Here is a 16,896-nt window from a genome sequence, read left to right as displayed (position 1 = left end):
ATTTATGATGACATAGCTGTAGTACATGAGTGTTCTTATGTTGTTATGTTGTATTTTTTCAGGCAGTGATAGGACAGGCAATGATGCAGAGAGCACAGGGAGAGGAGAAACACTAGGTCGAATAGAGAGAGAAGCACAGAGGAGCCATGAACGTGTTCTGGGGTTCATGGCTCCTCTGTGCAAGGCAGGACCTGACGTGGAGGACAAGGAGGCCCTCTGGGCACTACTGTAAAAAGGAGACTCTATGTAGATAGTTCTTAATCTGCAACTGTGTTGTTGTGTTGTGCTGACATACTTTTCTTTACTGTTTTCTTAAATTTAATAAACTACAAACTACTAACACATTTATTCATTGTCATTGATTGTATATGACTTTTACTGATAACATAATGGAATATAGCCAGGAAAGCCTTACAGAGTCGCAACAATTTGTGTTGTGTTGCTTCGCATCGCGTCGAGGTCTGTATGATCACAAAATTCAGTTTACCCACCTCTAATTTTACCACTACAGCACTGCCCGTGAGATATAATGAATTTGACAACCAACTCCGCTTTTCGCTACGATGTCACTACAGATACTCTTGTAGAGTCATTTTGCATGTTGTTAGGTTCAGCAAGTTGTGTATCTATGTTAGCCGCCATTGCTAACTGTTACTTACTGGTTTGATGAGGTCTCTCTTGGTAAAATCATGTTAAGTTGTTGCACCTTGCATGAAAAGGACTCAACAGATCCATCAGGTTTTGGGGCTGACTTGAGGTGCCGTGGAAGCAGATTTGTGAGCTGAGCTTCACTCCCTGGCCTGTCTGAACTAACGCTGGCTACATTATTCGACATCAAGTATTCTTTGTCTCCACTCTAACATAAACTTCTCTTGGTTTCGGATGTATTCCCATCTTAAATCTCGCACTTTTCATTTTGTACCATTGTGTAGATATTCAGAGATCAGAATTGTGAAGATGACATTGTATTGCGGTAATTGTATTTAGTTTCCCGGTGAGACACATTATCCGGAAGAGACTAAATTTCATCTACAGTATGTTTGTCGTGGTGAAAAGCAGCACAAAAAATAGTGTAGGCAGAAATTGTGAGAGCTAGGATGGTAGAGGTTTAACAGTGATGCATCAAGTTGTACCATATAAAACACTACTGTCAATCTGCTTAAAAAGTGTCAGCACTTACAGCTGATTTTTTTTCTTCTGATTTTCTCTAGCTTGTATGGTCTCTTTATGCAGTTATATACAAGGAATCATAAAACCAGTTAGTACATCAATGCCAGTGACGTTCAGTCTGGGTAGGCAGGGAAGGCAAAATTCAATCATACATTTAATAAACTTGTACTTGTATTTTGGCTGTTTATTCGTGTCATTTATAGATGCAATATGTGTGTTATTCCAATTGTTTAGACATTACAATGACACATGTAGCAGTCACGGATAATCAAATTGAAAGAAGTGGTAGAATAAGCAGTGCTTTTACTGTACATTCATTGCGGACAACAAGCGGAAAACCCATGTTGCACATGCGCACTTTGATCGTGTATTCTTTAAGACGTACATTCAAAGGCACAACTTTCGTACATGTGTCATGCCGGTAATCATCTACATTACGTATTAAACATAAAAGGTGCGTGAGAGAGTAGTACACGGTACGTCATTGACCACGTGTGTGTGCCGTGCTCGTGCATAACGCTTAATGTTTTGACAAGTTGGCCTATTAGGTAATCTAACTTTCATAACGCAGTTTATTTTAAAAAGATATTTTGAAAATAAAATAAAAATCATAAGAATATTATCTAAATATAATAAATGACACAAACAAAGCAAAAATGGAAGGCATGACAGCATACAGTAATTTCAGATCAACAGGCCTATGTTGGCTTCCATTGTTGATGTGAACAGGTGCTCACTTATCGGCGTATCCTGGTTTATATATCTTTCATGTCAAGTGTTGGTTATTTTTGTGAGTATCACCACAAAGACTGCAACGCTGCTCAACTTCCATCGTTATACGAACATAGTCTTTTCAAAATCAGCTTCAGTCTTCATAGGACAATCAGTTATGTTAAGAAGATTGTGAAATACTTAAATATGGTCAACAAACGGTCAGATTTGTGTGTCTTACTAACATCTATTCCTTGACATCTGTGGAAAACGTCACAGGGTTAAGGAAAGATGGTTAGGAGAATTCAACAGGAGTTAAGAAACGACAACCATGTGTTTAGGGGATCTGGCATCCACTTTCACTAGGCTACGTAATTATGATGGCTGGGAGACACATGTTATTGACGTATGTCTGAAGCGGCAATTTCTCCATAGATGGACTACAAAGACGCATCTTAGATGCCTTCATCTACATGTTGTTACAGTGCTGAGTAATGTAGACGCCATAAGACAACCAGGTTCCAAGTATTGCTTTATTAACAAGGCAGCAACATAAATGCAGAATGATGAACAGAATAGGCCGTCTTTATTTGGCTCGAATAGATAAAAAAACTCAAAATCGCTCAATTAGGAGGAAAACACAAAAACTACAAACAGGCTCGATGAACTGAATCCATAAACTGAAACTAGAATTTTCTATAATGGTAACGGGGCGATGCAAGACCAGACCAGGCAGGCAGGACGAGGAACACCGAGTCTAAGGCGACGGGCTCAGGTAGGTGAATGGTCTGTACACTCCGGCACCAGGGAAAGGGAGACGCAGACTATAAGACACATGAGGGTAATGGGAAGCAGGTGGACACAATCAGGAATCAGGGGAGACGATTTGACTGGTGACACATGAGGGGCAAGTGACCTGAAACGAGAGAGGGGTTAATCTTTCAAAATAAGACAGGAAATGACAAGACAAAGCACGGAGACGAGAAAACCCCAACTTGATCTCACTGCGGTGTGACACTCTCCTTTCGTAAAGGATGGTCCAGTGGTTGCTATGTTGAAGGAGCTAAGTAAGGAAGCATTGAAGCTCCTTTCCTTAGCATTACAGAATTTGAACGGCTCTTATCAAGGTGGCCACTTACACCACCTGAGTGTATGGATGCATGTAACTGTAGGAGGCGCTGCTGCGCCCCATATGTTATATATAAGGGGAATGTCCCCTCCCTCTCTCCCTGTATCTGACTCTCCCGGAGAGCAGTATTACATTACAGGTACTGAATCGTACAGACACAAACCACACTGATGGTATGAAGTTAAAGTTAAAACACTCAACGAAGCCCCATTATTAATGGACATGGCTGAAATCCGGTCATCATAGTCGACAAGCCGAAGTTGTATTAGGGCGCTCACTCCTTTTGCTTGACGCACGCTCCCGATCTTGAATCTAGAATCGATTGCTCTTCCTTGGGTTCCCGGATGTTGCGGTTCGAATTTTTTTGCATTGAATTTTTGCATTGAATTTTTTTGCATTGAATTTTTGCATTGAATTTTTGCATTGCATTTTTTTGCATTGAATTTTTTGCGGTTGAATTTTTTGCGGTTGAATTATTTGCGGTTGAATTTTTTGCAGTTGAATATTTTAACGTTGAAAAACATTCAGATACATAATTTCAATGCAGAAATATTCAGTGCTATAAATTCAATCACTTTTTTCTTTCAAAATCCGATGACACAGATTTACTTCCATAATCGTGCATTTGCTGCAGAAATGATTGTCTAATTGTGTTAGAAATAAACCTGTTGTGTTAAGCGTAATTCGGGGTGAACATTTCCTGTTTCCAATTCTCTTTTAATTGAAGTTGAGCTTTGATATTTTGACTTTATTCTTTCTCTACTGTCAGATATTTTGTATCGTACATTGTGCTCTGTCTGTGTTTTATTGTCTCGCTGCTTTTTAAGAGCTTGTTAAGCACTTCGGTGAACCGAGTTTTTTTTTAAACGTGCTATATAAATAAAATTCAACTTGAACTTGAACTTAAATTGAATACTCTCCAGTCTCCTCATCGAACCTGGAATATATTTGAATATTCCCCTATATTCTGTATATATGAGGCTGAGACATGATCGGGGGGGGGGGGGGGGGGGGTTACACCATATGTCAGACATACAAGGAATTTGACTTGGCGGTTGGTGTGTAACAGCAGACAGTACGACAATGGACAACAAGACAACAGTGCACAAGGATAAAAAAATTATATAATGCTATGGGTTAGTACTATAAGGCTATGGGTTAGTTTAAAATAAAAGTTAAAGTTAAAAATTAAAAAATAAAGTGCACCAGCGAACAGGAAGTGACGAGTGAAAAGTGACAAGTGAAAGTGACATGTGCAGTGAGAAAGAAAGTGACCGGTGGAATGTCAGAGTCAGTCAGTGGGGGACCGGGCTCTGTTGATGAGCCCGACTGCCGACGGGAAGAAACTTTTTGTGTGGTGGGAGGTCTTAGCCCTGATGGACCTCAGCCTCCTGCCAGATGGAAGGGGCACAAACAGGTTTTGTCTGGGGTGAAAGGAGTCGGCTACGATCTTTTTAGCTCGCTTCAGGGTCCTAGAAGCGAACAAGTCCTGCAGGGACGGCAGATTGCAGCCGATCACCCTCTCTGCAGAGCGGATGACACGCTGAAGCCTGCCCTTGTCCTTGGCTGTGGCTGCAGCATACCAGACGGTGATGGAGGAGCAGAGGATGGACTCCTTGATGGCCATGTAGAAGTGCACCATCATCGTCATCATCACAGGTTGAATTTCTTCAGCTGTCTCAGGAAGAACAACCTCTGTTGAGCCTTCTTGGTGATGGAGCTGATGTTCAGCTCCCACTTGAGGTCCTAGGTGATGCTGGAGCCCAGGAAACGGAAGGAATCCACAATAGTGACGGGGGAGTCACACAGGGTGATGGGGGAGGGTGGGGCTCTGTTCCTCCTGAAATCCACAACCATCTCCACTGTCTTTAGAGCGTTGAGCTCCAGGTTGTTCTGGCTGCACCACGACACCAGATGGTCAGACTCCCACCTGTAGGCGGACTCATCCCCACCAGAGATCAGTCCAATGAAGGTGGTGTCATCCGCAAACTTCAGGAGCTTGACGGACTGGTGACTGGAGGTGCAGCTGTTGGTGTACAGGGAGAAGAGCAGAGGGGAAAGAACGCAGCTTTGGGGGGAACCGGTACTGATGGTCCCGGAGGCTGAGACATGTTTCCCCAGCTTCACGTGTTGCTTCCTGTCAGACAGGAAGTCTGTGATCCACTTGCAGGTGGAGTCGGGCACGTGCAGCTGAGAGTTTGTCCTGCAGCAGAGACGGGATTATCGTGTTGAAGGCAGAGCTGAAGTCCACAAACAGGATCCTGGCGTAGGTTCCTGGGGCGTCCAGATGCTGGAGGATGTAGTGGAGGGCCATGTTGACAGCATCGTCCACAGACCTGTTGGCTCTGTAGGCGAACTGCAGGCGGTCCAGGAGGGGGTCAGTGAGGGTCTTCAGGTGGGACAGGACTAGCCGTTCAAAAGACTTCATGACTACAGAGGTCAGGGCGACGGGCCAGTACTCATTGAGTCCTGTGATGATGATGGTGGAGGCCTTGAAGAAGGCTGGTACGTGGCATGTCTTCAAGGAGGTGTTTAAGATTTCAGTGAACACCGGTCAGCACAATGCTTCAGGGTGCGGGGAGTGACGCAGTCCGGGCCGGCTGCCTTACGGGGGTTTTGTCTTTTAAAGAGCCAGAATAGAGAGGGTCGTTGCTGGTGGGGGAGGGGAAGGTGCAGTTTAGCATCTCCCACCGCCTTGCTAAACTTGGATTTTGACTCTGTATACAGGTCTTTGTCCCCACTCCTAAATGCCCGATCCTTCTGCAGACGTAGTTTTCTGAGGTTCTAGCTTGTAGTCCTCGCAGGGGGGCAGTGTCAGTTTTTGCCATGATTATTTGATTCCATTCATTTTATTTTCTATAGCACAAAATCAAAGGGCTTTACAGTCATGTGACATCCCCTGTTCCGAAACCCTTACATCGGCACAGGAAAAACTCCCCCAAAAAGGAAAAAGCATTCGATGGGGAGAAAAAAGGGAAGAAACCTTTAGAGCAGGGGTCTTCAACGTTTTTCAGGCCACGGCCCTCCAAACTGATGGCGAGATGGCGCAGGGATCCCCTATTCTATGGAGTTTGGTATGGTGGGTATGGGTTGAAAAAAAACAACTTGTCTTATCAACCAAAAATTTCGCGACCCCCCTGCAGTACCTTCGCGGACCTGTTGAAGACCTCTGCTAGAGAGACAGAGGAGGATCCCTCCCCCGGGGATGGAGAGACGCCGATGGATGTACAAAATGAACAACGTAAAAGATGAATAATAGGCCTACGTTAAATTCATACGACAGAAATGATTCAAATACACATTTTAACTCCTTATATCTCCTGCTCGTCAGCAGAGAAAAAAAGACACTCCGCCTTTGAGTTTATTTGCCGTTACGATGTAAAAAAAATCCTGGTTTCGGTGATCGACTCTTCCGCCTTCTAACGTAGGACGTGCACATGAACAAACAAGAGGTTTGTTGGCTGAGTTGTGGTATATCTGGTTTATTCATGGTACATGCGATTATCATGATGGCTGATCTAGTTCAAACAAACGAGACGGTTTGAGCGCGGATCAGCCTTTGAGGAACCGAGATAGCTTGACATCGATCATCCCGTTAATTTTAGCTGAATAATGGGACATTTGATCAACTTAGTTGAACCACGTATGAGTGGCCAGGGCCCAGGAACTTAACAAGAGAGATATTGCTGCAATGACACTGACACTGAGGGCGAAGACAAACTGGCACAGAGATACAGTAACATGGAGATTAAATACACTAGGGAGGTTTAGGTAATTAAACACAGGTCGCAGGGCGGGATAGACAATCACTGATGAAACCAACATACAGTGCATCCGGAAAGTATTCACAGCGCTTCACTTTTTCCACATTTTGTTATGTTACAGCCTTATTCCAAAATGGATTAAATTAATTATTTTCCTCAACATTCACACAACAACCCATAATGACAAAGTGAAAACAGTTTTTTGCAAATTTTTGCAAATCTTCGACACAACTCTGTGAATGTCCTTGAGTGGCCCAGCCAGAGCCCTGACTTGAACCCCATTGAACATCTCTGGAGAGATCTGAAAATGGCTGTGCACCGACGCTCCCCATCCAACCTGATGGAACTTGAGAGGTTCTGCAAAGAAGAATGGGAGAAACTGCCCAGAAATAGGTGTGCCACGCTTGTGGAATCATACCTAAGAAGACTTGAGGCTGTAATTGCTGCCAAAGGTGCTTCAACAAAGTATTGAGCAAAGGCTCTGAATACTTATGTACACGTTATGTTTTCGTTCTTTATTTTTAACAGATTTGCAAAACAGTTTTCACTTTGTCATTATGGGTTGTTGTGTGTAGAATGTTGAGGAAAATAATGAATTTAATCCATTTTGGAATAAGGCTGTAACATAACAAAATATGGAAAAAGTGAAGCGCTGTGAATACTGCACTGTATATCCTTTCATTACCTTTCCTTCCTTGGCTCTGGAAAAGTCACAGGGTTAAAAAAGATGTGGAAGAGAAAGCATAACGAGCTAGGAAAAGACAGCTGTGGTGTTTTGAGGATCTGACTACACCAAACCAAATAGTTATGATGCAATATCCTGTGCCTCAAACCGGCCTTGCTGGATCATATTTCATGTCGTTCCTGTAACATCAATGCAGCCTCTTGGTGCAGGTAAGTCTCCATTCATCATACAAGCTGATATGAACAATCAAGAGGTTGTTGTGAGAGTTGTGGTATATCTGGTTTATTCATGGTACATTCTTTTGCATAGGGAAATATACTCATTTCCGGAAATGAACTCATCAGCAGTTACTGCAATATGATTACAATGATATCTTATCAAAGATATTAAGATCCCCCACAGCATAATGACCTTAGGTCAGATAATGGTTCTGACAGCTGTCACTCAAACAATGGGCCGATCAAACTAGAAGAGAATGTCCAACCTTGAGCAGACAGTTGTCACTCCATGAGTGTTTCTCAAAGTCAAGGACCAAGTTCTTTGCTCTGAGGCATTTCAAGCATGTGTGTATCCTCCGCACTTCTAAAATACCTGCAGAAGCTCCACCAAAATCGGTTTCTAAACATTTGAGGCATAACATTCCCAATTCAATGCTGGATCTTCCCTCACAGTACCAAACAAAAGTTTGGACATACCTTTTCATTCAAATGAATCAGAAGGGGTGTCCAAACTGTTGACTAGTGCTGTATATTAAATCTAAAGGGCGTAAGTTAAAAGCTAGATCTACTCTTGTCACACAGTGAGTTACCATTTCAGCGTGCTATAATGAGGACGGCAACAATAGCAACCAAAATAAATCCTTTAGTGTGCCAAGTGGCTTTCTGAATGCAAAAATTTGATCTTGCTATAAACCTTTGTAGGACCTGACTTGACAGGGCCACACCTATCAAGGAAAGACCCTTGACTTTGAGAACTACCTTGTGACTTTAGTTTAGATGGTCATTTCTAAATGCAGTTGAGGAGGAACCATTTACATCATGCAAATAAAGGTTGATTTCTGACATTAGCTTCACCTGAAAACATTCAAAGGACAAAGTACTTAAAGCTCTTGTCAAAGTTGCTACAAACTACATCCAGGCCAGAGCAGCAGTCTTTTCCACAGCAAACATCTCAGTCCAGGCCAGGCTTTAATACTATCTCTATCAATCTAAAACTTTATCATATTGGTATACCAAGTCATGTATTATTATGTGATGGCCATCCGGTGTCAATTAAAAGTGTGTTGCAGGTTAAGTGGTACAGTTAAACAAGGAAGTTGTTTTTGAGAAATGGCCCAAGGTAAAATACACTATGAGGTACTCAGAAATTTATATAAACTGAAGGGCTTTTCCTCACCCTTGTCTATTGATTTGAGGTATTGATTACAAAATATTTATTGTTGGTCTTTTATAGTACTGAGATGTGCAGTTCATGTGAAAGGTCTGTGTTCGTGGACTGTGGCAAGCAATAATTGATGAAATCTGTTCATACCTATGCTCTCTCTGATGTAAGGCATATAAATCTGGAATCAAGCAAAGCAGTCCTTTACTAAAATATCAGAAAAGCTATGAGAAATGTAACACTGGATTTAAAAGCTTCTCTCCAGCACATTGAGTGTACATATGCTAAAGTAATGTACCGGCACATACAGAAAAGAATCAACATGGCATCTCCAACAGGAAATTTGTAGCACTTTCAGTAACTAAGATATGTCTTTAAAGTCAGAACTACACAAAAGGTTTTGACGGGCAATTAAAAAAATACAACTCCGTTAAGAAATATCAGAAAGAAACATATTGGAGTTACAAGGTTTCGAGGCAACAATAGCAGTAGGGTACTCTGTTGAATGACATTTGTAGTTTATAGAAAAAAGAGCCCTGTGTGAAAACATGCCCCAATCCCTTGTAATTGTTTGGACACCCCTTTCCACCACACAGCATTCAGCTTCAAATCCGATCGACTGTGGTTGCTGAGCTAACCAAACAAGAACCCCCTATAGTTCTGTTACAAATGGCTTACAACGCCAACCGTAACAAAACAGTTCCATGGGTTGAAGTTGTCATTGTGATATGATGCATCTTAACAAGAGCTGTACACAAACCTGGTTGGTCTCTGCTAACAGCATTTACATTACATTAAATTACAGGTCAGGCTGACGCTTTTATCCAAAGCCACTTACATTGCTTTTTTAACCCATGGCTTTTTTTTTAACATTTTGCCCAGGGAGCAATTAGGGGTTAGGCGTCTTGCTCAGGGACACTTTGAAATGGGACATGGAGCAGCCGGGGCTCGAACCACCAACCTTGCGGTTCCCACCACACCCTCTCTACCCCTGCGCCACGTCGACCCCTAATTAAGTTTGTATTATGGAGAAAAGACAAATGTAGAAGGAAGCTCAGCCAACAATTTGAATTCCTAGAGTTTATATTCCCATAAAGGTAGAACCTGCCATCCGGGCAAAACTACAATCACGTCATCTTAGCAGCTTCAACTGAGTTAAACACAACATCATCTAGTGGATGTGCTATTAACACTGGAGATACGAACAACTGCATGGAACATACAGGTATTTCCTCCATAAAAGTGTGGTGGTAAGAGTAAACTGTAAGGTACTCGTAATCGTCAGTAGTCCCCAAATAGACAGGGTGAAATTAAGAAGGGCTAATGAATGAATGTATAATAATGTCAATCAACAGCTAGTAAATAGTTCAAGGTTGTAAAGAAGATTAGAATGACCCTGTATGCAGTGATTTGTTCCTACTGATATTTACTTAACAAATTGTTGCAGAAGAACTCAAACGCTGAAACAATGCTGGATCAAAAGCTAAATAGTACATAATGGCTAAACACATTACTGCATCTTTATGTGCATCATTATTAGCTGCAATGCCAATGCTGGTATTGTTTCACCTTGGACTCAATCAGGAGTTCCTGAGAGGAGGAGCACTTTCCCTGCAGTTTATTTCTGTGCAGTCACAACTTAACACTCAAGATGTTTAGGAATTAGTTTAGGAAGATTATAAATGCCAATAGCAATTGCATTCCAATTTCCTGGCTCCCTGTCCCCAGAATTTATCTTAAAATGCAAGTAACAAAAAAGTATGACGCAACAATGTATCATATAATTACTATTATGTGTGCAATGAGCTTTTCATGTAGATAGTTCTACCTGTCTCTACAGGTCTACTGTCCTAACACTAACAACGGCTCCCAGTAAAAGATCTTTCAATTTGATATTGGAGCACAAGTCCAATACTAGAGAATAAAGCTTTTCCAACTGTCAAAATATGTTTTGTGAAAAGGCCCGATGAGATCTGTGTGCTGAACAAGAGCTAAAGCATATAGGGGTTTAGGTCTGTCAACATGATCCAACATAAGTAAGAAACATGAATCCTAGTCTGTTTCCTTCAACTCTTTGGGTTGTCTATGGCTTGTTACCTCAGGACCTGCACAGTACAGTCTTGAGGCCAGGGCTAGTGATGAGCACCAGACCCAAGACTGAAGTGTGTACAGGACCAACATATATTGCAAAGCACTCCATAGTAAGTAAGAGGAAACTAGAAGTCAAATGATAGGCACTGTCATTCTCAGTCCATGGTGTCTCCATGCTAGTCAATTCAAGTAGAGCAGAGAAAGTGATGGTGTGATGTCCTATGAACCTGAGAGCTCATTACTTGCCCTAAACTGATGTGTACTATTCTCTAAACAAGTTCAGTTTTGTGATGAAAAGTCATTCTAACCTCACTACACTTTTGAATTGAGGTCTCCTGAACACACTAAAGTCGATAATTGTTAATTCCTCCAATTTTCCCTCTCACAAGAGTTAACTGTAATTGTCACATTCAAAGTGGAGCATCTTCTCACCAGCAGTGTCCACAGTCGCCGAGAGCTGCAACGGTACTTCACCTGGTCAAGAGTGTGCTTGATATACTTTAGAGGCATGGCCTTACTGTATGTCTTGTGCAATTTTGCTTGTGGCTGGTGCTTCCCTTATAATAATTATATGTCTCTTCAGTTCATCTTGTAACATGGAATGAAGAAACATCCCGCGCAGCTCACACAACCTCCCAACTTGGTGGATTTTTCTTTAATTCAGCACGATGCTGTCATGAATAGAAACACTTGACTCACTAAGGAATAAAAATAAAGTGGATTCAAACTTTATAACCTGCTGAAGAAGAATCAAACTTCTCCTTAACGTCAGGACGCATTCAAACCTCATCTCTTCAAGTCCAGCGTTATAATTTACATACCCTAATTTGTCTTTAATTAGGGTATAAGGGGAACCTCAGTTAGACCAAATGAAGCAGTGATGAGATTCTCAAAGTACAATGTCTTCAGTAATCTCGGCCATCACCCACAAAGCCACTGCACCATAAGCTTCATAATATACATAACCTTTGCAATTGGGGGTGATTTAAATGCATGGCGATGTTTATCTTTTATGTTGCGTGACATATTATTCTGTTCACCTCATTAAATGTGTTTGTCCAGTTTTTTCAAGTGGCATGGACATGAGTTTCACGGCCTCCATACCAGGTGTTACCGATTTCACAGCCTTGGCTTTACCACCCTTTTCATATAATTCTCAAGACTTTACTTTCATAGAAAAACTGAGACAAATTTTTATGTCAAGTGTACATCTTTAGAGATAGCGTCTTCATGTGGTCATTTGCATTTAATTTGCCAGAGAACTGCAAGTCCAATTATACCAAAGACCTTTTTGATACCATTGAGCAGTACAATGGTATCAGGTCTGATACCATTGTACTGCTCACATTCAAAGCCCCAATAGAATTATAAAAAAGGTCATCGGCACCACATCGGGGTCTATCACTTATTGACCTAAATCCAATCCAATGTCCAATCAATGTTTTGAGGATTATTTTCATGATTGTGCCACCGTAGTGGAGGTATGCATGTGTCTCTTTTCTAATACAATCATTCATCATCCCTCACATGGCTAAACTTTACAAGCAGCCTACCGTCTATCTTACCCATAAAAAATGCTCCCCTGCTCTGCAGCTGGGTCACCACCTAAAGAAAATCTAAATAAATTCTATACATCCTTTTTAAGACATAAGCCTATGTTTCATTAATTTGTGGTTAAAACTATTAGGCTACCAACAACATGGTAACTTTAAAAATGAAAACTGAATGACCTAAAAGTTAAGTTGAGTAAGAATATTATGTGCATGCATTTATATAATAAACTCAAAGTCATCTATCACAATTCCTCACATGTGTAAAGTTATGCAAGCTAAGAGACGGTTCTCGTGGCCAGAACTGGGTAGTCAAGAAGCTGTCTTGGACTTTTAAAACTTTTTCTGAAGTAAATACTAACACTGTGTTTATTACTGAATATTAAAACAGGATTTGAACAATTAGGGAATACTTAACCAGCAGACTTGAGGCTTTTTCTAAAGTGCTATTTTAGGATACAAGGTAGCCAAACTGTACCCCCAATAGTGTTTCATTCACAACACATTGGCTTCCTCCTTGAAAAGGCAAAAGTCATCCAGTTCATTTTCAACAGCGTGTCACACACAGCAATGTTGTCAATGTCCACAAACAACTAAGAGCCATCTCCTTAACTTAAAACAGTTGAACTACTGAACGAACAGCTTGGAGATAAAATCCCCACCTGATCGTCATCACCCCCACTTACAGGAACAGTTCAGGATCTTTTGGTGCCATCGTGCTTTTCTAGTTGTACCAAACACATAAATGTTTCCAGGTAATTTCTAACCTTAAGTCTAGCTCTGCTCTAATGGGGATGGTACCCTTGTCATATGATCAAAGTATGGAACTTGAAATACAGAATCTGGAGGGAAGATCATAATGTCATCCTAGAACCCAGATATGGATTTAGATATAAATATGTGACGACTTGTGTTCAGCAAACCAAAGATCTATACTTGTCACTACTCTACAGCCGACTCATCGGCAGATGAAATCTTTGAGGTGTGTAATTGAATGGACAAAAGTAGTGAATGGATCTTGAGATAATAGGCCCAGAATTATCTGCTGTGTTTAACATCAATTAAATCACAGAGATGTTATCTACGTTAGTTACTGATAGGCAGGTGGCTCTGTGTATGGTAGCTCCATATGAATGGGTACCAGAGAATGAGCGTGGTCCTGAAGCTAATGGAAGCTATCTTTGAGCTTGCAGTTAAGAGGCTGCCTCGGTGTACCTACTACACTGGTTAATGTCAAGCAATCATGCAGCTAATTTTAGTGTTGTTTTGTACACGCTACTATCTTTATCATGAAAAGTATATCACTTCTCCAGAATGTATTATTGTTCTTTAACTAAAGGGCAAGGCACCTGATGTGTTTGAAGAAATATCGTGCATAATAGAAGTTTAAGACAGGCCAATTCTCAAAATATAAAGAAATAAACAGCCCTGCAATCCACTCTATGTAGAAAAGGAAAGGGGAGTAGGGCAAAAACTGTTCCTGCTTCGATAGATATCTTTCACCTGCAATGACCAATTATTTTCCCATAGGGAAGTTGTTGAATAAATCCAGTATATCCACTGACAACGCTGCACTACTCTTCAATGGATGTACATCAAGTCCAGCTGACACTGGACTGACTGACTGGTAAGAAGTGGTGCAATTCAATTTTGGTTGGGGCCTTTTCTGGCAGATAGAGGGCACCTGTGGGACCATTCCTGTAAAACAAGTACAATAAAAATATACTGACTTCTCCCTTACTGTTTCGATAGGAAAAGCAAGCGACCAAATAAACGATTATGATGTCTTGCAGAACCACTCCGGCGGCCAAATTCATGTGAATAACGCAAATTGGCTTGCACTTCCATCTGACTGCATCTCAACACCTAAACACCTTTCAACATCCTTGGGCGACACGTTTTAAATGACTGCTTTTTATTTGCAGAGCATCAGATATTGAAGTATGGAAAACATTATTAAATATTGTAACCTACAATTTTAATTAATAATCAGTGTTTCATCTCCAAAGTGATGGTGTAAGGGTAGACTTTAACTGACAAATATCAATATCGCTATATTTAAACCATTCATTTCTTTCTTTTACATTCAGATTTTTGACGACGACACATACACTGAGTCGTTGCTATCCACTGAGTTAACATGCAGCATGGAAGCTTTTAAGCTATAAAATATCAAACATTATTAAGCTTTGCAACGCCAGAATATATTGCCGTGCCTCACTAAAGCAGTCATTATCGTAATATTGTGTCACGATATTACAGAGAAAGGAAACTCGTGCTAATAGCTGATTGATTTGTGTTAAACCCTAAAGGTTGATCTGAAAACCAATCATAGCACTGCAGCTAAGCTGTCCTTGTGTTCATCTGAACCCCAACACAAACACTACTGCAGTAGACTGGTCAGGTCAGTTGGCTTCTAAACCATTCTCTAGCTGGACGAAAAGCTTTAAGTCGTTCAGAGCCTTAAGCACCGGCATTTTACAAAATGAACAACCCACAGTTTTAACCGTCACATAATCTCAAACCAAATCTAGAGATCCTCCCCAACCGAGCAGCGATGAGGGTGTAAATGTAGTAACCATAGCACAGCCCGTCGTGGGTACCTGAGTACCAGTGGGCCTCACGCACTAGTGTTCAACTGTAGCACTGTGTGATGTGTTTGAGCAGGCTGGAATATTACTTTTCTATTCCACCGTTACTCTTTGTTTAAATATCCTGTTTATCATAAATCAGTCTCAAACACATACGCTTAACGAAGCAACATAATGGTTTTAGGCTCATTGTCAATGAAAAAGACAAAGCATCAGTCTTTTAGTGAGACAATTGCTCATTTTCAATGCTAAATTGTCTTTTGATGTATCCATAACATTACAAAGTGTGAATAATAAACATTACAACAGAAGGATATCTCTTTTTGGTGGGTTCAGAAAAAAGGGAGGCTTGTTTGCATATATATTATTAGCAGCAACGGGTGGGGAGAGGGACATTCTGGGTATTGAGGGTGTATGAAGTTGTTTGGAGGAGTCCTTATGCTGCATTTACTGTGTAGAGACCCAGGGTACAACGCTAAAGCCTGACATCCATTCCAGGAACACGGACCTCATCCCGGGAACATAATTAGGATACAGGTATTTTAGGATGTGGTTTGTTGAGGCCTGATTCTGGTCCACTGAACTCCCAACTCCATCCAGTGGTCATTTGTGAGAAATATTTATGGCATAGTTCACTCTGTGTTTTGAACACGGCTGAGTCTTTCATCCAGGATGTCTCTTCTGGGTACATACAAATATACCACACTGTATATTTATATATATGTACGACCACATGTTATACTTCTACAAAGATGAATATATTTTTCCTCTGGTAATGTCATGACAGCATCGTTTCCTTTCCTCCAAGACATTGCTGCAATCACCTTTCCTCCACAGTTCACTCAGTTGCCCAGATACCAGGACTGGAATGAGACAGAGAAACAAGATTAGACATGTTTAACTTCAGCCTGCATTTCTTCACACACACGTGTATATATAATCTAACATTGCTAATAAACAAATTGTAAATTGTGAACCCTAAAAAAACATGCTTGCTTTGAGTCTAATCCCCCTCAGAGATGAGCGTTTGCTGCTCACGTTTTCAGAGTCAAGCTCGAGAGCAAATCCAAGCCGAATGAGAGATGGTTTAGAACTGAATCCGGGGGTTGATGCTCACCCTCAACCGAACATGTACTAATCCATGAGGGCAATGATCCAATCTCATTTATTACAAGAACCATATTGGAACCTCTGTCAAACCTAAATACAGATCCAAGCTCAACGTTGAGAAGGAATCAGGTCTGCAACCCTTTTTTGAAAAGATTTGTAGTGGAAAGAAGGCTCATTGCGGCCGCTAATACTGATATTGGAGTAATTAATGCCAAAAGGCACAGTAAATCATCACACGCTCCGAATATATCCACATCAGCAGCGCTCATGACGTGGGTCCAGTAACGGAAACAAAAAAAAACTCCTTGCCATGCCTAAATCAGTCTTCGGCATTCCTCTCAATGATACACTCGGTAGAATCCGGCAGCCAGTTGCCACATAAGGCGTCATTGCAACCTTTCAGGTGCAGTAAAAAGTGCTTGCTCTGTGTCTTGCTTAGATTACTTTGTATTGAATTGAATTAGAAAAAGCATGACTGGTGGTAGAATTTATAATATGTGTGATGTTCGGTAGTAGACTAATGTCTGTATTACTAATTAAACATATTGTATATGTTGTACATCATTCATTACTATACACATGACATCTATTTTACTCTGTCCACCTTGGGAGGAGCGCCTCAACTTAGACGTCCTTCCTAGGGCTTCTTTCTTTTATTTTAGTTTTTTTTTGTTCAGTCAGTGTGAAGATTGGAGGGCTCTGTGGTTAACTTTGT

The 16,896-nt window shown here is 41.1% G+C and overlaps 1 protein-coding gene across 8 annotated transcripts in view; it reads right to left on the bottom strand.

Annotated features, from left to right (window-relative positions):
- Positions 1–2,398: 2,398 nt before the first annotated feature.
- Positions 2,399–16,896, bottom strand: part of nfic (nuclear factor I/C) — a 56,283-nt gene continuing 41,785 nt past the window's right edge. For 4 of the 8 annotated variants that reach the window (XM_040183801.2, XM_078107544.1, XM_040183800.2 and 1 more), the window contains one exon: positions 14,437–15,934. In XM_040183801.2, the coding sequence (XP_040039735.1) occupies positions 15,910–15,934 (25 nt within the window). In that variant the 3' untranslated portion in view covers positions 14,437–15,909. Of the gene's footprint in view, positions 2,798–14,378; positions 15,935–16,896 lie in introns of those variants that run through there. The other 4 variants (XM_078107546.1, XM_078107545.1, XM_078107543.1 and 1 more) reach the window with 2 other exon arrangements.

Source organism: Gasterosteus aculeatus, chromosome 8 (assembly GCF_964276395.1).
Source record: "Gasterosteus aculeatus chromosome 8, fGasAcu3.hap1.1, whole genome shotgun sequence".
In the NCBI taxonomy this organism is placed as follows: domain Eukaryota; kingdom Metazoa; phylum Chordata; class Actinopteri; order Perciformes; family Gasterosteidae; genus Gasterosteus; species Gasterosteus aculeatus.
The sequence above is the reverse complement of the archived record's forward strand: the minus strand, read 5'-3'. Positions and strand labels throughout refer to the sequence as shown.